This window comes from Saccopteryx leptura, chromosome 1 (genome assembly GCF_036850995.1).
Source record: "Saccopteryx leptura isolate mSacLep1 chromosome 1, mSacLep1_pri_phased_curated, whole genome shotgun sequence".
Classification (NCBI taxonomy): domain Eukaryota; kingdom Metazoa; phylum Chordata; class Mammalia; order Chiroptera; family Emballonuridae; genus Saccopteryx; species Saccopteryx leptura.
In genome coordinates, this window is record NC_089503.1 from 304,393,943 (window position 1) to 304,415,677 (window position 21,735).

The 21,735-nt window shown below is 44.8% G+C and overlaps 1 protein-coding gene and 1 non-coding gene across 5 annotated transcripts in view; both read left to right on the plus strand.

Moving 5' to 3' along the window:
• Positions 1 to 21,735, plus strand: part of NCAPD2 (non-SMC condensin I complex subunit D2) — a 42,621-nt gene that overhangs the window by 9,984 nt on the left and 10,902 nt on the right. For all 4 annotated transcript variants that reach the window (XM_066357866.1, XM_066357877.1, XM_066357871.1 and 1 more), the window contains 15 exons: positions 3,009 to 3,084; positions 3,361 to 3,419; positions 3,898 to 4,079; positions 4,391 to 4,533; positions 7,665 to 7,792; positions 7,865 to 7,988; positions 8,169 to 8,316; positions 9,762 to 9,959; positions 10,579 to 10,713; positions 10,810 to 10,897; positions 10,994 to 11,174; positions 15,085 to 15,209; positions 16,254 to 16,493; positions 16,816 to 16,990; positions 17,264 to 17,348. In XM_066357866.1, coding sequence (XP_066213963.1) covers positions 3,009 to 3,084; positions 3,361 to 3,419; positions 3,898 to 4,079; positions 4,391 to 4,533; positions 7,665 to 7,792; positions 7,865 to 7,988; positions 8,169 to 8,316; positions 9,762 to 9,959; positions 10,579 to 10,713; positions 10,810 to 10,897; positions 10,994 to 11,174; positions 15,085 to 15,209; positions 16,254 to 16,493; positions 16,816 to 16,990; positions 17,264 to 17,348 — 2,087 coding nt within the window. The remainder of the gene's footprint in view (positions 1 to 3,008; positions 3,085 to 3,360; positions 3,420 to 3,897; positions 4,080 to 4,390; positions 4,534 to 7,664; positions 7,793 to 7,864; positions 7,989 to 8,168; positions 8,317 to 9,761; positions 9,960 to 10,578; positions 10,714 to 10,809; positions 10,898 to 10,993; positions 11,175 to 15,084; positions 15,210 to 16,253; positions 16,494 to 16,815; positions 16,991 to 17,263; positions 17,349 to 21,735) is intronic.
• LOC136389987 (small nucleolar RNA U85) lies at positions 3,494 to 3,822 on the plus strand. The gene has a single exon (XR_010748520.1). It is a non-coding gene; the product is annotated as a small nucleolar RNA U85 (small nucleolar RNA).

The window sequence follows — 21,735 nt, forward strand, 5'->3', positions numbered from 1 at the left end:
GTAAATGGTAATCTTTGAGAAAATCATTGGATTGATTAATTTTAAAAACTATATTGCAGGAAAGTAAGAATGATTAGACAAAATTTTAAAGGAATATAAATGAAAGGCATTGAGTGTTTTTTGTTGTTGTTTTAAAGAAGGGAAGCGTGAGCATGTTGGCAGGATAAGAGCAGTACGTTCCCCCAGAAATACCCATGAATCTACTCTGATATAAATAAACAACTGAATAAGTAAATGAGGTGAAAGGGACAGTTCATTGTCATAGTGGCATTTCCATTAGTAAGTGTAGGAGTGATTTAGATAGGAAAGTCACCATTTAGTAAATACCACAGCAATAATTATGGCAGGCAAGAATCACTAACACATTGTTGACCACTCACGAGTTAACTTGTGTTTGCACTTACATTAGCTATTTCAGTTTTTGAAACTCAGGGTAATATGGGATTATTGTATTTGTGACTCTTTGCCTTGAAGCTCAAATTTCTAAAAACAGCACACCATTCTATATTTTCATGCGGACTCCTTTTCTTCCCACTCCTCCAGGCATGAGACTGCAAGGTCGAAGGTACAGTAAGCTAAAACAGTCAGTGTCGAGCGGTCTATACTTGGACTACCTTCTAACTGCTCGCAGTTTGAACATACATATCAAGGATATTGTAAAATCTTTCTTCTTCGTGTTCAATTGTGTTAAGTTTATTTATAAAAAAAAGTGAATTTTCTTGATATTTAGGTTTCAAAAGGAATGCGCAGCAAAACCAGGTACATTTGCAAAACATGTTGTGTACCATTACACATAGGTGATTGCTATACAGTATACCACACCAAAAAAATTACTAAAATATATAATATGTAGCATATATGTACAAAGTTCAATTTAAATTCATTATGTATAAATAAAGTATACTGGTGTTTATTTAGATTGTTTCACTTTTATACTTAATTATGAAAAAATAGCTGGTGACGTGAGATAACTTTTTTTTTTAAATTTTATTTATTTATTTATTTTCAAGATTTTATTTATTCATTGTAGAGAGGGGAGAGAGAGAGAGACAAAGAGAAGGGGGGAGGAGCAGGAAGTATCAACTCCCATATGTGCCTTGACCAGGCAAGCCCAGGGTTTTGAACCGGCAACCTCAGTGTTTCCAGGTTGACGCTTTATCCACTGCGCCACCACAGGTCAGGCATGAGATAACTTCTGCGTAAAATTGCTGGTCTGTTGACCAGCAATTGTTATGAGTTAAGAGATGCTTAGTGGGCAAATGTGATGAGAAACAGGATATTTGCCTAGTTTTGAAGTATCTCCCTATAAGATACTTATTAATTGCAAAAGGTAAAATAGTAACTTTACAGTGGGAACACCTGGCAAACACTACCAAGTAATCAAAGTTAACATCACCAGTAATAGACATTGACATCTCCTATATCTTTGTATGATGCATCTGAAGGACCCAACCTCCTTTCCATGGTAATGTGCCAAAAATTCATAACCTCAGTCTAATCATGGGAAAATATCAGACAAACTCAAACTGAGGGACATACTGTAAGAATAACTGGCTATAGCTCCATTGGAGTGAGTTGACCCCGAGTGCTGAGGATGGTTCCATGGCCTCACTCACCTCAGGTGCTAAGAAGAGCTTGGTTGTTGAGCAACGGAGCATCATCCTCTAGTAGGCTTGCCGGGTGGATCCCAGTCTGTCTCTCTGCCTCTCTCATTGAATGAAAAAAAAAAATAACTAATACACTTCAAAAAGTGTCAAGATCAGCCTGACCAGGTGCTGACTCAGTAGACAGAGCATCGGACTGGGATGTGGAGGACCCAGGTTCGAAACCCCAAGGTCGCCAGCTTGAGCACGGGCTCACTGGCTTGAGCGCAGGGTCACTGGCTTGAACATGGGGTCATAGACATGACTCCATGGTCGCTGGCTTAAGCCAGGGGTCATTCACTCTACTCTAGACCCCCCACCCCGGTCAAGGCACATAGGAGCAAGCAATCAATGAACAACTAAGATGCCACAATGAAGAATTGATGCTTCTCATCTCTTTCCCTTCCTGTCTTATCTGTCCTTATCTGTCCCTCTCTCTGACTTTCTCTGTCTCTGTCAAAAAATGAAAATAAATAAAAAAAGTGTCGAGATCATGAAAAACAAAAATTGGAGGAGACTAAGGAGACACCATGACTGAATACATTGTGGTGTGCTAGATTGGACCTTGAACCAGAAAAGTGGCATAGATAGATCAGCTGGTAAAATTTAAATAAGGTCTGTGGATTAGTTAGTAGCATTGAATTAATGTTAATTTGCTTTTTTAGAGTAGATCTTTGTACTATGTTGTATATATGTTGTTAACATTATTTGGGAGGAAAGTACAGGAACTCTATATTGGTTTTGCTACTTTTTTGTGTGACAGAGACAGAGAGAGGGACAGATAGGTACAGACAGACAGGAAGGGAGAGAGATGAGAAACATCAATTCTTTGTTGCGGCTCCTTAGTTGTTCATTGATTGCTTTATGTGCTTTGACCGGGGGCTACAGCAGACCGAGTGATCCCTTGCTCGAGCCAGAGACCTTGGGCTCAAACTGGCGACCTCAGGGTCTCGAACCTGGGTCCTCCACATCCCAGTCCAGTGCTCTATCCACTGCACCACCGCTTGGTCAGGCTGGTTTTGCTACTTTTGTAATTTCAAAATTTAAAGATAAATCTGAGTTTGTGTTCACTAACTACTGTAATTTGGACAAGTCATATAGCTGCTCTGACAATTTCTTTTCCCGTAAAGTAGGTATAATACTGTCTGCTTTGTTTATTGTTTAGCTCCGATATGATGAAGCTCAAGTAAGCCTTTAGTTGTAAAACAGGACAAAATGTAAGGTATTATAATATGTTCCATTGACATGAACCATTTCTTTTGTGATTCTACCAATAAAAGCAATTAACTCAATGTTCTTTCATGAATAGAATTTACCAAAAAGGCCTCTCTCCTCTGTATTGATCAATTTCTTTCATCTTTATAGCATTTCAGACTGCCTTTCAAGCTCAGGGGCCCCTGGCTATACTGGAGCACTTTGATACTGTCTACAGCATTCTGCAGTAAGTAAAATACCCACTGGTACTTTAAAAAGAACTAGTGTCTATTTGACCTAACTTTGCATGTTAGTCCTTGAATTTCAAATTACGGTGCACTGATAAAAGGTTCTGGGTACTGATATCTCTACTTGTGAGCATTTACACCAACTTGCCACTGTATTTATTCACTTGGGCTATTTCACATGTATTTTTTGCCATTAGATTCTTCAAGTTAGATCTGATCTGTTAGCATGGGCTGGAGCTTCCTGTCTTATCCCTGCACTTTTCTTTCGCCCATAGTCACTTTCGAAGTATAGATCCTGGCCTCAAGGAAGATGCCCTGGAATTCCTGATTAAAGGTGTTTATGAATTGGGGGTAGGGGATGGAAGGTGTTTGTTGTTTGTTTGTTTGTTTGTTTACTTCATTTTATCAGCCACATGATGATATCAAGGCTGTGGTGATTCAGTTGGTTTGGCTAAGTCTGGGGACCTCTGACCTATTAAGGTCTGTAATCTTGGTGGGCAATACAGAGTTATGTGTGTTCACTGTAAGGGCAGACCAACAAGAAATTCTTCCGGCTTTTGAACCATCTCTCTTTCATAGAGAGGAGTCTTCCCAGTTGTCAGAAAAAATTGTGATAACTGGAGTGAGAGCGTAGGGACAGGTCATGTTCATGGTTTGAGGGTTGGGGGTCCCAAAGAACTTAGCTTGAATTATAACCACTGAGAGATGAAACACAGATCTTTGGTAATCTGATGGCTGCAAGTGCAGGGTGTTTTGAAGTTGGGAGTATGAAGAAAGAGAATGAAACCGACTCCAGATTCTGCCTCTTGCAGTGGTATCCCGCCATGCTCAGGAACTTCCAGCTATCCTTGATGATGCAATTTTGAGTGTGTCAGATAGAAGTGCCCACCTAAATGCCCTCAAAATGAACTGCTATGCTCTGATACACCTCTTGGAATCCTTTGAGACCATGACCAGCAAGACAGGTCTCATGGACCTGGACCTTGGCGGGAAGGTAACTTGGAATGGAATTCTTGGCTCATTTAATATGGGGTCTGCAAGGATGGGGGAATGAGTAGGAAAGAAGAGAAGCCAATGATTCGGAGACTCCTTTCTGTTCTTCTGTAGGGTTTATGAGGAGGTACTGAAAAGTATCACAACATATCCTTCCATGACAAGCAGCTCTTTTATATTTTGGGACTCGTAATACTGCTTCTGCATTACCTTCTACCTTGTCTCGATACTGGATAGTTTGGGCATTCAGACTAGCAGATCTTGACTCTCTTTTTCTTGTTTTTCCTGAATGTATGTGTGATTTTTTTTTAGGGCAAGAAATCCCGGGTCAAGTCCGCCCATGGCTTTGACTGGGAAGAGGAGAGGCAACCAATTCTTCAGCTTTTAACACAGCTGCTCCAGTTGGACATTCGTCACCTGTGGAACCACTCAATAATTGAAGAGGAATTCGTCAGGTAGGCAGTTAAAATGACTACAGATACTGTAATACTAAGTTGAGAGGAATGAGGGCTCTCTTGCTAGGCCTGCCTTTTAAATACTTCATTTCATACCTCAGTTCTATCTGTAATATATAAACATATACTCATAACATTGAGTTATTAGGAAGTAGATAATGAATCTTAGAAACTGCTATGAATTTCTCATTTTTTTTTTTTTTTTTTTTTTTTTTTTTTTTCCATTTTTCTGAAGCTGGAAACGGGGAGAGACAGTCAGACAGACTCCCGCATGCGCCCGACCGGGATACACCCGGCACGCCCACCAGGGGCGACGCTCTGCCCACCAGGGGGCGATGTTCTGCCCATCCTGGGCGTCGCCATGTTGCGACCAGAGCCACTCTAGCGCCTGGGGCAAAGGCCACAGAGCCATCCCCAGCGCCCGGGCCATCTTTGCTCCAATGGAGCCTTGGCTGCGGGAGGGGAAGAGAGAGACAGTGAGGAAAGCGCGGCGGAGGGGTGGAGAAGCAAATGGGCGCTTCTCCTGTGTGCCCTGGCCGGGAATCGAACCCGGGTCCTCCGCACGCTAGGCCGACGCTCTACCGCTGAGCCAACCGGCCAGGGCGAATTTCTCACCTTTAATGTCCATGTGTTCATCCATGAAACAGTATGTACTGAGAATCTTCTAGGTGAATAGCTGGTATCATTATAGCTATAGGCAGTAGAAACAAAAGTTCTTTCCCTCATTAAGTTTATTTTATAGAGCAGGAGCCAATTTTAAAAAGTACGATATATAGTATGTTTTATGGTTTATTACTGTGGGAAAAAATAGGGGGAAGACATTTGATAGAAGAAGGTTGTGATATTAAATCAGCCATTCTAGCAAGATCTGTTTGAATCAGTGACATTTCAGCAAAGATCCAGAGGAGGTCATCAGAGCCATGAGACTATCTGGAGAAAGAGCAAGGGCAAGGAAAGGGAACAGCAAGTGCAAAGACCCCAAGGAGGGAGTGTGTCCGGCGTGTACCAATACTAGCAATAAGGCCAGAGAGTCAGCAACTGAGAGGGATAGGCGATGAGGTCGGGGGGAGGGGAGGGCAGTGGGGAGCCTCGCTGTACAGATCTTTGTAGGCCATCATGATGACTGGCACTTTCTCAGAGTGAGACGGGCCACTCAAAGGTTTCAAGCAGGGCAGTAGGTGGTCTTACTTGCTCTTGAACAGCATCATCCTGGCTGTTCTGTTGAAACAGACTATGGAGGGAAAGGAAGGAAGCAGCAGACCAGTTAGGAGGCTATTGAAGAAACTTGGGCAAGAGATGACAGTAATTTAAACCAGAAAGCAGCAGTGGGGATGGGGAGAAGTGGCTGTAGTCTGTACTTTTTTTCTTAAGGTGGAGCTTACCAGATGAGATGACAGATGTGTGAGAGGTTTGAGGGAGAGTGCAGTCACGAATGACGTGGACTGAGCATTTGGAAGAATAGAGTTGCCTATAACTGAAATATGGGGAAGGCTGTGGGGGCATGTTTTGCGTTAACCAATCAGACGTTATGTTTTAGACAAACAAAGTTTGAAGTGCTTATTAGACATCCAAATAATGTCAGATTCAGATGTGGAATGTACACATCTGGAGTATAGGAGAGAGGTCTGGCCTTGGGGCACTCATTTAGGAATACTTGTATTAATAGCCACGAGACTGAAAGAGATTACTAAATCAGTAAGTAGCTAGAAGAGAACAGAAATCCAAAAACTATCCCTTGGGCACTCCAGCATTAGAAGGTGAGGTGATTATGAGGGACCAGCCAAAGAAACAGACAGGATAGTATGGCATTCTGGAAGCCAAACAAAGCATGTTTCAAGGACAAAGGAGTAATCTACTCTGTCAAATGAAGCTGAAAGGTCAGTTAAGATGAGGACTGAATTGACTGTTGTATTTACATTGAAAAGTCGTTGGTGACTTTGTCTTGTCTTTTATCATATATGAAGGTAAGCAAAAGTAGGTTCACAGTTGGTTCATACGGTAAATAATTAATAAATAATACAGGAATAAACTGTTTCACAAACTCACAATTATAAAGCTACTTTTGCCCACCCTGTATTCAAGTCCTGTACAGGCATCTTTTTTTTTTTTTTTTGTATTTTTTTCTGAATTTGGAAACGGGGAGAGATAGTCAGACAGACTCCCGCATGCGCCCGACCGGGATCCACCCGGCACGCGATGCTCTGCCCACCAGGGGGCGATGCTCTGCCCCTGGGTGGGGGGGGATGCTCTGCCGCGACCAGAGCCACTCTAGCGCCTGGGGCAGAGGCCAAGGAGCCATCCCCAGCGCCCAGGCCATCTTTGCTCCAGTGGAGCCTTGGCTGCGGGAGGGGAAGAGAGAGACAGAGAGGAAGGAGGGGGGGGGGGGGTTGGAGAAGCAAATGGGCGCTTCTCCTATATGCCCTGGCCGGGAATCGAACCCAGGTCCCCCGCACGCCAGACCGACGCTCTACTGCTGAGCCAACCGGCCAGGGCCTGTACAGGCATCTTTTTTCTTTTCTTTTTTTTTTTTTTTCATTTTTCTGAAGCTGGAAACAGGGAGAGACAGTCAGACAGACTCCCGCATGCGCCCGACCGGGATCCACCCGGCACGCCCACCAGGGGCGACGCTCTACCCACCAGGGGGCGATACTCTGCCCATCCTGGGCGTCGCCATGTTGCGACCAGAGCCACTCTAGCGCCTGAGGCAGAGGCCACAGAGCCATCCCCAGCGCCAAAAGATGGCTCCAATGGAGCCTTGGCTGCGGGAGGGGAAGAGAGAGACAGAGAGGAAAGCGCGGCGGAGGGGTGGAGAAGCAAATGGGCGCTTCTCCTGTGTGCCCTGGCCGGGAATCGAACCCGGGTCCTCCGCACGCTAGGCCGACGCTCTACCGCTGAGCCAACCGGCCAGGGCCTGTACAGGCATCTTAATAGCCGAAAGTTGGAACTCTTAAAGGACAAAGTGCCTATCTGGAGTCAGCAAAGCAATTTGCTATATAGAAGGTGGTAGATAAAATGAAGAAAACTATAGGACCCTGAACTTTGGAGGCAGTAGAGATAGAATGAACAAGGCAGAATCCCAGTATAATTGAGTTAACAACTGATTCCACCATCTCCCCTTCTTCCTTTCTCAGTTTGGTTACTGGTTGCTGTTACCGCCTTTTGGAGAACCCCACCATTGGTCACCAGAAGAACCGCCCCACCCGGGAAGCCATAGCACACCTGCTTGGTGTAGCCTTGACACGTTATAACCATGTGCTCAGTAAGTTAGCCCTTCGCTGTGCCCCACCTTTTTCCTCTTGCTCGTAATATCTCATGTTCAGTACTTTCCCAGGTGCCACTGTGAAGATCATCCAGATGCTGCAGCACTTTGAACACCTAGCACCTGTACTGGTGGCAGCTGTGAGTCTATGGGCAACTGATTATGGAATGAAGAGCATCGTGGGAGAGATTGTAAGGTAACTTCTGCCTTGAATTTCTAATTCTTATTTCTCTCAGGGAGAAGAGAAAAAAAGATTAGAAATATAGTATATTCTCTGTGCAACAATAGGTTCTTTCACCTGTTAAGATGCCAGTCTTACCTTCTTTTACTGGGAACTAAATTATCTTTTTATGGCTGTGTTTTCTTCCGTGCACAGAGAGATTGGACAGAAGTGTCCCCAGGAGCTGAGTCGGGACGCTTCAGGGGCAAAGGGCTTTGCAGCCTTCCTGACAGAACTAGCAGAACGTGTCCCCGCCATTCTGATGTCCAGCATGTGCATTTTGCTAGATCATCTGGATGGAGAGGTAGGTGGTACCCTGAGGATCTCAGGTTTTTCTGGGGATTTCAAGTCCATTGTTGAAAGGCTTTTTTTTTTTTTTAAACAAAAAGGTAGCTTCACATGAAGTCAAGTCATCTGGTCTTATAACCGTGGCAGTTCCTTCCTATAGAGAAGCAGATGACATTTATTGAATAAGGAGCCTATTTCAGTGTCACGTTGATTTTATCCAAGTCTGGTAGGGGAGAGGACAGTTCCACGGCTTAGGTCCAGTGCGAGTGACTCAGCTGTGATTCTGAGTCCCATCTGTTTCTTAGGATGATGCCTCTTTCTACTATCTGACTTGCCTTGCTTCTTCCATATAACAAATTTTCTCAAATCAACCTCTGTCATCTCTCTCAGTTCTTTTTTATACCTGAATGCTAACCTGGCTTTTCCCAAATGAATGTGGGGCACTTCTAGGTGAATATAAGGACAGAAACGGTCTACTCATTTGTCTAATTTACTTTAACTTGTGCAATACTCCATTCTTTGGCTCTTGGCCTAGAAAAAAATTCCAAACCCTCTTCTCCACCAGGTTCTGTAATGGACTTGCTCATACTGTAGGACTGATTTCTGTTTCTCTGTTTCATTTTCTTTTTTTTTTAATTTTTTTTATTTTTCTGAAGCTGGAAACGGGGAGGCAGTCAGACAGACTCCCTCATGCGCCCGACTGGGATCCACCCGGCACACCCACCAGGGGGCGATGCTCTGCCCATCCAGGGTGTTGCTCTGTTGTGACCAGAGCCACTCTAGTGCCTGAGTCAAAGGCCATGGAGCCATCCCCAGCACCCGGGCCATCTCTGCTCCAGTGGAGCCTTGGCTGCGGGAGGGGAAGAGAAAGAGAGGAAGGAGAGGGGGAGGGGTGGAGAAGCAGATGGGCGCTTCTCCTGTGTGCCCTGGCCGGGAATCGAACCCGTGACTTCTGCACGCCAGGCCGACGCTCTACCACTGAGCCAACTGGCCAGGGCCTCTCTGTTTCATTTTCTGTTAGTAAAATAGGGAGTAGAAGGGAAGAGGGTGTTTATTAGTAGGGATCAAAGGTGTTGAGACATCAGGTGAAAGGTAGTCATTACAAATGTATATCGATGGATAGATATGATTTCATGTTCAGCTACTACCATGATTACTTGGGTGAACCTTAGGGAGGGAATGATTAAACTTAAACTATATAGGTAGGTACATTGTTATTAACTTAACTAGGGTACTCCTAAGCTGGCCAAAGAGTCGCATGTGGCTCGCGAGCCGCAGTTTGCCGACTAGGTCTTAGGCAGCCAAGGCAGACCAGGAAAAGTTATAGCTAAGACAAGCAAGCTTAACCTTGACTAAAGGTCTTGGCCCCTTCTTTGTGCCTGGACTGGCATAAGGATTTATGAAAGGGAAAGTTAATATTGGAGTGCAGAGGCTCACAGCAACTTCATTTCTCTCTCCCAGAATTACATGATGCGCAATGCTGTGCTCGCAGCCATGGCAGAGATGGTACTGCAGGTTCTGAATGGTGATCAGCTGGAGGAAGCAGCCCGAAACACCAGAGACCAGTTCTTGGACACCCTGCAAGCCCATGGCCATGATGTCAACTCCTTTGTGCGAAGCCGTGTTTTGCAACTCTTTACCCGAATCGTCCAACAGAAGGTGAACAGCCTTCTATGTGATAAAGACATAATGGTACCATTCTATGTATAGGCCAAAGAAAAGAGGAATCCAATGTCAAAGAAAACTATCTGTCCCAAAAAAGAGTCTAGAATTCAGGTTGTTACTACCAGTAATAAAGGTCTTTGTTTACTAAAGGGCAAGGATGTCTGGTTCCATTTAAGGACTGTCCTGTATCTTAACCACTACAAAGAGTACTCCTTAACTACTTTATATCCCATAGTAAAGTTTCTTTTGGGTCCTGGCCAGTTAGCTCAGTGGTAGAGCATCATCCCAGCTTATGGATGTCCCGGGTTCAATTCCCAGTTAGGGGACACAGGAGAAGCACCCATCTCTTTCCCCACCCCTTCGCCTATCACTTCTCTCTTTCTCTCTTTTCCTCTCCTGCAGCCATAGCTCGATTACAGCAAGTTGGCCCTGAGCGCTGAGGGTGGCTCCATAGTCTCCACATTAGGCACTAAAAAATGGCTCCCCTCCTTTCACTCAAAAAAAGTCTCTTTGGAATGAATAGGTACCTCATTTGGGGTTTGCATCAAGATTCTATTGAGCAGAAAGGATGATGTGGACTGTGAGCTGATTCTTCTCTTTCTGTCCCTCATAGGCTCTCCCCCTGACACGCTTCCAGGCAATGATGGCCTTAGCAGTGGGCCGCCTGGCAGACAAGTCGGTGCTAGTATGTAAAAATGCCATTCAGCTGCTGGCCAGTTTTCTCGCCAATAATCCTTTCTCCTGCAAGGTGAGTAGACTTAGGCCATCTAAAAGAGAAGGAATCAATGGAAACCAGGTGAAATTATGTGACTTAGTGACCCTAATACTTATTTTACCTTGATAGCTTAGTGATGTTGATCTCGCTGGACCACTGCAGAAGGAAACCCAGAAGTTACAAGAGATGAGGGCCGAGAGGCAAACTGCAGCTGTTTGTGAGTAGTTCCTGCATGTGAACCTCCTCCCCAGTCCATCTTCTCCTGGCAGCAGAAACTCCAGAGACAGAGTCTAAGTGAGACTTTCTCATTCAGCCTCAGTGCTGGACCCAGAAGAGGAGTGGGAAGCCATGCTGCCAGAGTTGAAGTCTACCCTGCAGCAGCTGCTAAAACTTCCCCAGGAAGAAGAAGAGAGACCTGAAGAAATTCCTACTGCAGAGACCACCGAAGAGGTGGAAGGACACATCCGTCGCTTGCTTGCAAAAGCTAGTTACAAGTATGTGGACGAATGAGGTATTCTCATAATGACCCATTTAGGGTTTAGAATTTAACCTTTGAAAACAATTTTTCTTTAAAATGAACTGTACTTAGCCCTGGCTGGGTGTCTCAGTGAGTAAAGCATCGACCCAGCATGCCCAGAGGTCACGGGTTTGACCCAAGTCAGGGGCACAAACGAGAAACAATCAACGAGTGCATAACTAAATGGAACAACAAAGTGAAACAAGTTCATGCTTCCTTCTTGCTCTCTTTCTCTCTCCCTTCATCTCTCTTCCCTCTTAGATCAATGGAAATAATTTAAAAATGAACTAAGTGAATGCTGCCACTAGATAACGGTCGGTATTTTCACTGTAGTAATGGTCGAACACCAAATTTATGCCAAAGGTATAGTCCACAATTAAACATGCTTTTAGGGGGGTGGGGGTTGTTTTTTTTTTTTTTTTGTATTTTTCTGAGGTTAGAAGCGGGGAAGCGGATAGACTCCCGCAAGCACCCCACTGGAATCCTCCCGGCATGCCCACCAGGGGTAATGCTCTACCCATCTGGGGTGTTGCTCTGTTGTGGCCAGAGCCATTCTAGTGCCTGAGGTGGAGGTCATGGGGCCATCCTCAGCTCCCAGGCCAACTTTGCTCCAATGGAGCCTTGGCTGCGGGAGGGAAAGAGAGAGAGAGAGAGAGAGAGAGAGAAAGGAGATGGGGAGGGGTGGAGAAGCAAATGGGTGCTTCTCCTGTGTGCCCTGGCCAGAATCAAACCCGGACTTCCACATGCCGGGCCGATGCTGACCCAAGTGGCCAGAGCCTAAGCATGCTTTTTTACTTTTACAAATTTTAAAGAAACTCCTAAAACAACTAAATATAAATAGTATTATATTAAAGAGGATGGAAGTCTTCCTTTGAAGAAAAAAGCCTGTAAGTATGATTCTAGTTATATAATCTTAGGTGAACTGCTTAAATTTTCTGGGCCTCAGTTTTATTATATGTAAGAGAAGAAGTTAATTAGATCATATGATTTCTAATGGCTTAATTCTAGTTCTAAATTCTGTGAGCCTCTAAATAATATCAGTCCTGCCTTAATCTTTAAATCACCCTCATATGAACCCTGACCTTAGGCAAAAAGTTTCTCCCAGTGTTTTTGTGACTCAGGAACTCTGGATCAGCTTGAGCCCTTAGAGCTGTCATCGGGTATTTGTAAACCTTGGCCACAGTTACTTACTTGTTTCTTACCTAATTAGACTTCAGAAAAGTTGGACATGAATAGCATGTGGCTGGTTTGCTTTTCCTTACTTCTTTTCATTCTCTCTTTACTTGCTAAAGTGTAAAGGGAGACCATAGTTTTCTGCTTGCCTCTTCTGCCTCCAAACATACAGCACTAGTATTTTCTCCTCTCAACTGGTAAAAGGTTTCATCTCATGTGCAAGATGTCACTTCATTCCTTAGAAATCTTTAGCAGTTGATGCTATTAACATCTTAATAACTGAGTTTGCTTCCAATTAAAATTGAAACATAGCCTGACCAGGCGGTGGCGCAGCGGATAGAGCAGCAGACTGGGATGCAGAGGACCCAGGTTCAAAACCTCGAGGTCACTGGCTTGAGCGCTGACTCATCTGGTTTGAGCAAGGCTCACCAGCTTGAGCCCAAGGTCGCTGGCTTGAGCAAAGGGACACTTGGTCTGCTGTAGCCCCCAGTCAAGGAACAAGTGAGAAAGTAATCAATGAACAACTAAGGTGCTACAACAAAGAATTGATGCTTCTCATTTCTCTCCCTTCCTGTTCATCTGTCCCCCTCCTTCTATCTGTCACACACACACACACACACAAAATATAAATGTAGGTTAGAACAAAACTTTTTTTTTTTTCTTTTTCTTTATTTTCTGAAGCTGGAAACGGGGAGAGACAGTCAGACAGACTCCCGCATGCGCCAGACCAGGATCCACCCGGCACGCCCACCAGGGGCGATGCTCTGCCCACCAGGGGGCGATGCTCTGCCCCTCCGGGGCGTCGCTCTGCCGCGATCAGAGCCACTCTAGCACCTGGGGCAGAGGCCAAGAAGCCATCCCCAGCGCCCGGGCCATCTTTGCTCCAATGGAGCCTCGGCTGCGGGAGGGGAAGAGAGAGACAGAGAGGAAGGAGGGGGGTGGGGTGGAGAAGCAAATGGGCGCTTCTCCTATATGCCCTGGCCGGGAATCGAACCCAGGTCCCCCGCAGGCCAGGCCGACACTCTACCGCTGAGCCAACCGGCCAGGGCAGAACAAAACTTTTTAAAATAACTTTTTTAAGAGTTTAACTGCCCTAGCCAGATAGCTTGGTTGGTTAAGAGCGTCGCTTCGAGGCACAGAGGTTGCCAGTTTGATCCCCAGTCAGGGCACATACAGGAACAGATCAATGTTCCTGTCTCTCTCTCTCTCCCCCTTCCTCTCTCTCTAAAAATCAATTTTTTAAAAAAAGAGTTGAATTCCAATAATTTTTTTTAAGCAGAAATATACTGCCCTGACCAGGTTGCTCACTGGTTATGGCATCGGCCTGATAGATGGGTTCAGTCCCCAGTCAGGGCACATAACAAGAATCAACCAGTGAATGTATAAATAAGTGGAATAACAAATGCTGTTTCTCTCTTTCTTTATTTCTCTCTCTCTCTCTCTAAAAATATATAAATTTTAAAAATTTAAAGCAGAAATTTTCTTTTAAAAAATTAGACAATATTCCTGACTAGTGATGGCACAGTGGGTGGAGCATTAGCCTGGGACACTGATGGTTCCAGGTTTGAAACCCCAAGGTCATTGATTTGAGCGTGGGCTCATTTGGCTTGAGCATGGGATTGCTGGCTTCAATGTAGGATCATCAAAATGATCCCATTGTCACTGGCTTGAGCCCAAGGTCACTGGCTCGGCTGGAGCTCCCTGGTCAAGGCACATATGAGAAGCAATCAATGAGTAAGTAAAGTGCCGCAACTACAAGTTGATGGTTCTCATCTCTCTCCCTTCCTGTCTCTCTCCCTCTTTCTCTCTCTCTCTCAAAAAGATTAAATAAAAGTAAAAATAAAAATTAGACAATACATTCACATGGTATAAAAATTTAAATGACAGCTTGACCAGTAGTGGCATAGTGGATAGAGCATGGATCTGGAGTCACTGGCTTGAGCAAGGGGTTACTGGTTTGACTTGAGTCCCCAACCCCATCCTATTGTATTATACATATGAGAAGCAATCAACAACTAAGGTGACACAATAACTACAACTACAAGTTAATGCTTCCCATCTCTCTCCACCCTCTCCCTCTCAAATATTTTGTTTTTGAAATTACAAAATGTACATGCCATTGAATGTCCCAGCCACTTAGTCACACAGGGAAGCAAGATTCATAGTTTATTGAGTGTCCTTCTAGAGATACTGTGTAGACATAACAGCCAGACATATGTTCCTTTCTTCCCCCTTTTTACACAAGTGATTGAATTTTCTACCCACTGATCTACCACCTTGTTTTTCTTCACTCAGCTATGTACCTCAGTGTTTTACTATTTGTACATAAATCACATTGTATGGCTGTACCATAAACTAACTAGTGTTGAAAGTTTATTATTTCCAAACTTTCACTTGGCAAAGTTTTTAAACATGTTTGGAATAGGGTAATGATTTCTAAAATTTAAAAGCTTTATTTTAATGTTTTGAAGACTATAGTTAAGCCTTATCACTACAGAAATAGGAAAAGTGTTTGAGCTTCACCCTTCAAAGGTGCTTACACCTGAGAAATGCTCCTTTTCCCTGGGATAGTAGGTCTGGGTACTTGATGGAATTATCAGTTAGGCTCTTTTAAATCTACAGTGACACTCTTGTATGTCAATTACAATTTTTTTTAAAGGCTGTAGTGATACTTTTATGGGTACTGACTTGGTGACAGGTTGATCTTCTTTTAGGCAGGCCATCATTCTCACTCGAGAAGCCCTGGGCCACTTCCAGGAGTCTGAACCCTTCAGTCATATGGACCCAGAGGAGTCCGAGGAGACCAGGCTCCTGAATCTCTTAGGAACTATCTTCAAAGGTAATTCCCTCTTTCTTCTTCAGTAAACAAAACATTTCAGGTAGTACATATTTATGGACCATTTACTTTGTGTCAGACACTGGACTAGCTAGTAGAACCTGGTGCTAAAAGAGGCCAGAGGGGTTTGGCAAGGCTTCTGCTCTGGAATGGAAGCAGCCCCCTGGCCCAAGAATGATAGTCACAGGATATGAAAGGGCATTTCCAAACTGTTGAGAACTTTAGGAATCTTTTTTGAGAAATGAACCAAGATATTTTTTTAATTATTTATTTATTTTTCAGAGACAGAGCAAGAGTCAGAGAAAGGGATAGATAGGGACAGACAGACAAGAAGGGAGAGAGATGAGAAGCATCAATCATTAGTTTTTCGTTGCAACACCTTAGTTGTTCATTGATTGCTTTCTCATATGTGCCCCACTGTGGGCCTTCAGCAGACCGAGTAACCTCTTGCTCAAGCCAGCGACCTTGGATCCAAGCTGGTGTGCTTTTTGCTCATACTAGATGAGCCTGCGCTCAAGCTGGCGACCTCGGGGTCTCGAACCTGGGTCTTCTGCATCCCAGTCCGACGCTCTATCCACTGTACCACTGCTTGGTCAGGCTAAACCAAGATATTTAGAACAGCTTTTAAATTTATCCTTTTTTTTTTTTTTTTTACAGAGACAGAGAGTCTGAGAGAGGGATAGATAGGGACAGACAGACAGGAACAGAGAGAGATGAGAAGCATCAATCATTAGTTTTTTGTTGCGGTACTTTAGTTGTTCAGTGATTGCTTTCTCATATGTGCCTTGACTGCAGGCCTTCAGCAGACCAAGTAACCCCTTGCTCGAGCCAGCGACTTTGGGTCCAAGCTGGTGAGCTTTGCTCAAACCAGATGAGCCCCCGCTCAAGCTGGCAACCTCAGGGTCTCGAACCTGGGTCCTCCGCCTCCCAGTTGGATGCTCTATCTATTGTGCCACTACCTGGTCAGGCTTTGTTTTTTTGGAACAGAATATCCAGGGATATTCCAGGTGTTGGATTTTCCCATCTTGAACATTCTCTAACTCCTAGGTCCCGCAGCTTACACACAGGAGAATAATCCCCAGGTTTCTGCAGAGAACATGGGCCCAGGACAGAGTGGCTGTAAAGACAAACCCAGTGTGTCCGAGCCTGAGAAGTCCAGGGGAAAAGATGAACTGGTAAAGCAAGAGATGCTGGTGCAGTATCTGCAGGACGCCTATAGTTTCTCACTGAAGATTACAGAGGCCATTGGCATCATCAGCAAGATGATGTATGAGAACACAACCACAGGTATGTGTGCCAAGGTCCCTTTCTGTAAGGACTGGGTCTTGGGGTTGGAAACACTAGTCTTGTCTAGATTTTATTCATATCTAGCTGCTCCTTTAAAAGGAAGGTATTCTTTCTTTCCTTTGTTTTGTATAGCCTTGTAGAGCTTATGTATTTTAATGCGTATAGTATTTCAGGATAGGGCATTATAAGAGTCAGCAGGCTCATGGAATATGAGGAAGGCCTCCACTTGAATGTTGCTACATCAAGAAAGGTTCTGTCTTTGAGTTTGAGGGTGGGGGAGTTTTGCCAAGCAGATGGGTGATATTTGTATATGTCCTCTCAGTGGTACAGGAGGTGATTGAATTCTTCGTGACGGCATTCCAATTTGGGGTCCCTCAGGCCCTGTTCGGGGTACGCCGCATGCTGCCTCTCATCTGGTCTAAGGAGCCTGGTGTCCGGGAAGCTGTGCTTAATGCCTACCGCCAACTTTACCTCAACCCCAAAGGGGACTCTGCCAGGTATAAGGGGACTTTTGCCTTTGCTGGCTTTTCTGTGGTCAGCTTTTAATAGGATGTTTCTAGTCTCCTGAAGAAATTGGGGGGATTCTTCTAGAGGAGTTTGGAATCTCTAGGCAGTAGGTCTATAAGGGGGCTCAGAATGGAGCTGTCCCTTCAATGAAACCCATCCTGGGCAGTTTCTGAGACAGTGTTGGGGGATAGCCCTACACACCTATTTGCCAACTTCAACTTTATTGGTCTTCTAATGATCCCTGACCTTTGCTATTCCCGCAGAGCCAAGGCCCATGCTTTGATTCAGAATCTGTCTTTGCTGTTAGTGGATGCCTCAGTTGGGACCATTCAGTGTCTTGAGGAAATTGTAAGTCTCCTCGCTTCCTCTTTCTTTATTCATTCAACTAGTACTACTAATTACTGTGTGTTCAACAGTTGACTCAGCCCAAAAAGGATAAGAATATTTGCTTCCAAATTTCCAACCTAAAAAGAACCAAGAGTGGACTTGGTAGCCAAAAATCATAAAACAACGAATAATGCAGCACATAGATAATTAAGTGCCAGAATATGTGGCCCAGGTAATGGTTAGAATAGCAATAGTAATAGAATAACACTGTATATGCCAGGCACTATTCTTAGCACTTGACGCATATTAACATGCTTAATCCTCACAACAACCCTATAAAGAGTTGTTCATCTACATTTTACAGTGAGAAATATGAGGCTCAGAGAAGTTCAAGAACTTGGCTAGTTACAGTTAGTTAGTAGCAAAGTTTTTTTTTTTAGTAGCAAAGTTTGAGATTGGAACTCAGAAGAGCTCCAGAAAACACACTTTTTTTTTCGTTCATTTTGAGGGGACAAGAAGTGGGGGAAGCATCAACTCCCATATGTACCTTGACCAGGCAAGCCCAGGGTTTCGAACCAGCGACCTCAGTGTTACAGGTCGATACTTTATTCACTGAGCCACCACAGGTCAGGCGCAGAAAACACTTTTTTTTTTTTTTTTTTTTTTTTACAGAGACAGAGAGTGATAGACAGGGACAGAGAGAGATGAGAAGCATCAATCATCAGTTTTTCGTTGCAACACCTTAGTTGTTCATTGATTGCTTTCTCATATGTGCCTTGACCGCGGGCTTCATCAGACCGAGTAACCCATTGCTGAAGCCAGCAACCTTGGGTCTAAGCTGGTGAGCTTTGCTCAAACCAGATGAGCCCAGGCTCAAGCTGGCGACCTCGGGGTCTCGAACCTGGGTCCTCCGCATCCCAGTCCAATGCTCTATCCACTGCGCCACTGCCTGGTCAGGCGCAGAAAACACTCTTAACTTGTATGTTTTACTAATGAATAGGGTGGGAAAGAGCAGTGTGAGGTGGGATGAGCAAGCAAAGCTTCCTGAAAACGGCAGGGCTTAAGTTGGGTCTTGCTGAGTAGGATTTAGAGAATTTGAGAAAGTAGGGAAAGCTTTTCAGACAGAAAGCCAAGGAAGAGCACAATATATATTGTAGAATGAGAAAGATTGTGTTTCTTTTGGTGGAGGGGGGCAATGAAGGCTTGGAGGTTTTTTGGTTTATTAGAGCTGGAACTATCAACTCGTAGTTGCTTCTCTCTAGTTATTCATTATTTGTTTGTCATATGTGCCTTGACCTGGCAAGTCCAGGGTTTCAAACTAGCAACCTCAGCATTCCAGGTCAACACTATCCACTGCACCACCACAGGTCAGGCCCTGGATTCCTTTCAGGAGTCGAGGGTTTTAACCTTGTTATCCAGGGACCCCAGCATTTTAGGCAGATCTGCCCTGAAGCATTTGGATTATAGGGACAGAAAGTGGAGGTTGTGCTGACCACCAGATCCCACTGGCAAGAGCAATACTGCCAGCCACATTTTCTCCCTGCTGGCAAGGAAAGAGCCTGGTGCTTGGCAACTAGTCATGAGATCCCATAGTCTAGCTTTTGGTCCAAGCCACTATGGTAGGCAGAAGAGAGAGTTTCTAACTGATGAGCCACAGTTGGCATGAGGAAGTAGGCGTCTGGGAGACTGATCCAGCAGCAGCGTACAAGTTGGTTGGAGCAGAGACTAGGAACAGGAAGGTCCCTGCAGTCTGCTGTAGGTGGGCAGTGACAAGGTGAGGCTAGACTGGGGATGGGAGGGAGAGATATAGGATTGCACTTGAGACAAATATTAGATGAATAAATAGGACTAAGTGACTCATTCATTAAAAAATAGGCAACTGAAATTTTAAGCATATGTGACTGAGCAAGTGTTGGTACCTACCGTTGGCAAAAGGAAAAGGAAAAGAAGGTTGATGGCTTCCATTAGGCATGTTGGGTTTGTGGTAACAGCAAGAAAGCCTCTATTAGGAACCTGCAGATTATATTCAGAACTAGAGAGCTACATGGACTCAATGACATCAGTTTCAGTACATTATCTTTTTTTTTTTGGACAGTGTCAGAAAGAGAGAAACGGAAAGATAGGAACAGACAGACAGGTAAAGAGATGAGAAGCATCGATTCTTCATTGAAGCACCTTAGTTCAATGATTGCTTTCTTAATATGTGCCTTAACTGGGGGGCTCCAGCAGAGTGAAGCAATCTTGGGCTTCAAGCCACTGATCTTGCGGTCATGTCTACGATCTCACACTCAAGCCAGTGACCCTGCACTCAAGCTGGTGAGCCTGCGCTCAAGCCAGTGACCTCAGGATTTTGAGCCTGGGTCCTCTGTGTCCAGTCCAATGCTCTACCCACTATGCCACCGCCTGGTCGGGCTCAAGACAGTATCTTAATGAACTTCATTTTCAAGCCATGAGACTAGAAAAGGAGCAGAGATAGAGGTACCTCCTCAAACCCTACTTCACATTTTTTTTTATAAATAAATTTTTATTTTAATGGGGTGACATCAATAAATCAGGGTACATATATTCTAAAAAAACATGTCCAGGTTATCTTGTCATTCAATTCTGTTGCATACCCATCACCCAAAGTCAGATTGTCCTCTGTCACCTTCTATCTAGTTTTCTTTGTGCCCCTCCCCCACCCCCACCCTCTCCCCCTCTCCCTCCTCTTCCCTCCCCTGGCCCCCCGTAACCACCACACTCTTGTCCATGTCTCTTAGTCTCGTTTTTATGTCCCACCAATGTATGGAATCCTGCAGTTGTTTTTTTCTGATTTACTTATTTCACTCCGTATAATGTTATCAAGATCCCGCCCTTTTGTTGTAAGTGATCCGATGTCATCCTTTTTTTTTTTTTTTTTAAGATTTTATTTATTCATTATAGAGAGGGGAGAGAGAGAGAGAGAGAAGGGGGAAGAGCAAGAAGCATCAATTCCCATATGTGCCTTGACCAGGCAAGCCCAGGGTTTTGAACCGGCAACCTCAGCGTTTCCAGGTTGCCGCTTTATCCACTGCGCCACCACAAGTCAGGCCGATGTCATCATTTCTTATGGCTGAATAGTATACCATGGTGTGTATGTGCCACATCTTCTTTCTCCAGTCTCCTATATTTTTTTGTTTTTGTTTTTTGTATTTTTCTGAAGCTGGAAACGGGGAGGCAGTCAGACAGACTCCCTGCATGTGCCCGACCAGGATCCACCCGGCACGCCCACCAGGGGGTGATGCTCTGTCCATCCGGGGCGTTGCTCTGTTGCGACCAGAGCCTCTCTAGTGCCTGAGGCAGAGGCCATGGATTCATCCCCAGCGCCTGGGCCATCTTTGCTCCAATGGAGCCTTGGCTGCGGGAGGGGAAGAGAGAGACAGAGAGGAAGGAGAGGAGGAGGGGGGGAGAAGCAGATGGGCGCCTCTCGTGTGCCCTGGCTGGGAATCGAACCCAGGACTTCCGCACGCCAGGCTGACGCTCTATCACTGAGCCAGCTGGCCAGAGCTTCTATTTTTTTATTTTTTTTTTACAGTGATTAAAGCCTTTAAGCAAACTCTTGGCCAGTACAGCAAGAATCCATAAAAGAATAGTGTCCTTAACATGTTCACCAAGTCCAAGTTGGCCCCAACACCATGCCAAATCCCTGAAATATGCAACCCAACCCCGTTCAGTCTGTCACAAGGAGTAGGAGTCCAGGAAAAGTCCACATCCAGGAAGAGTCCGCATGGCACTAGAATTGTTGTCACAATTCTATACTTTGCAGCTCACGTCCAAGTCTCAGTGACCACTGCTTCTAGCTGGCAATGATTCAGGTAGACTGGAAAAGCCATTTGCAGCATGCGTGGATATGGAGCTTCTGTTCTCCTCTGCCTGGAGAGATGAGACCAGGTTGCTTTTCCCTGGAGCTCTGCGCCTGTGGCATGGTAAAGAGAACCTTGGGATACACTAAGCTGGGTGGCAAAGGTAGATTCATAATAGAAGTTGGCAAAAGGGGGAAAGAGAGCTCTAAATTAGGATTAGGTCCCAGCCTGAAATATGAGTGGGGCATTGAGGTAGGAGGAATAAAGGAAACACTATATATTAAACAAAGCAGCAGAAAATAGGACTATCAACACCCACAACAGAGATCTTCGAGGAAAGAATAAAAACCTGACTATTCAGGCAAGACATAGTTAAGTGGCCCTTGTGCAAATGAGATCAGTTTACCTGCTTCTTGGAAGAAATACCCTAGGCTCATCCACAGTGTCGTAGATGGGGCCAACGGCCCTGGGCACCTTCAGCCTTCAGTGGCAAACCCCAGCATTCTGGGCAAGGTTAGGTCATAGGTGGCTGCAGCAGGGCTGGAAGAGACTGAACCCTCCCTTAGAGGAGCGAGGGGGAAGCCTAC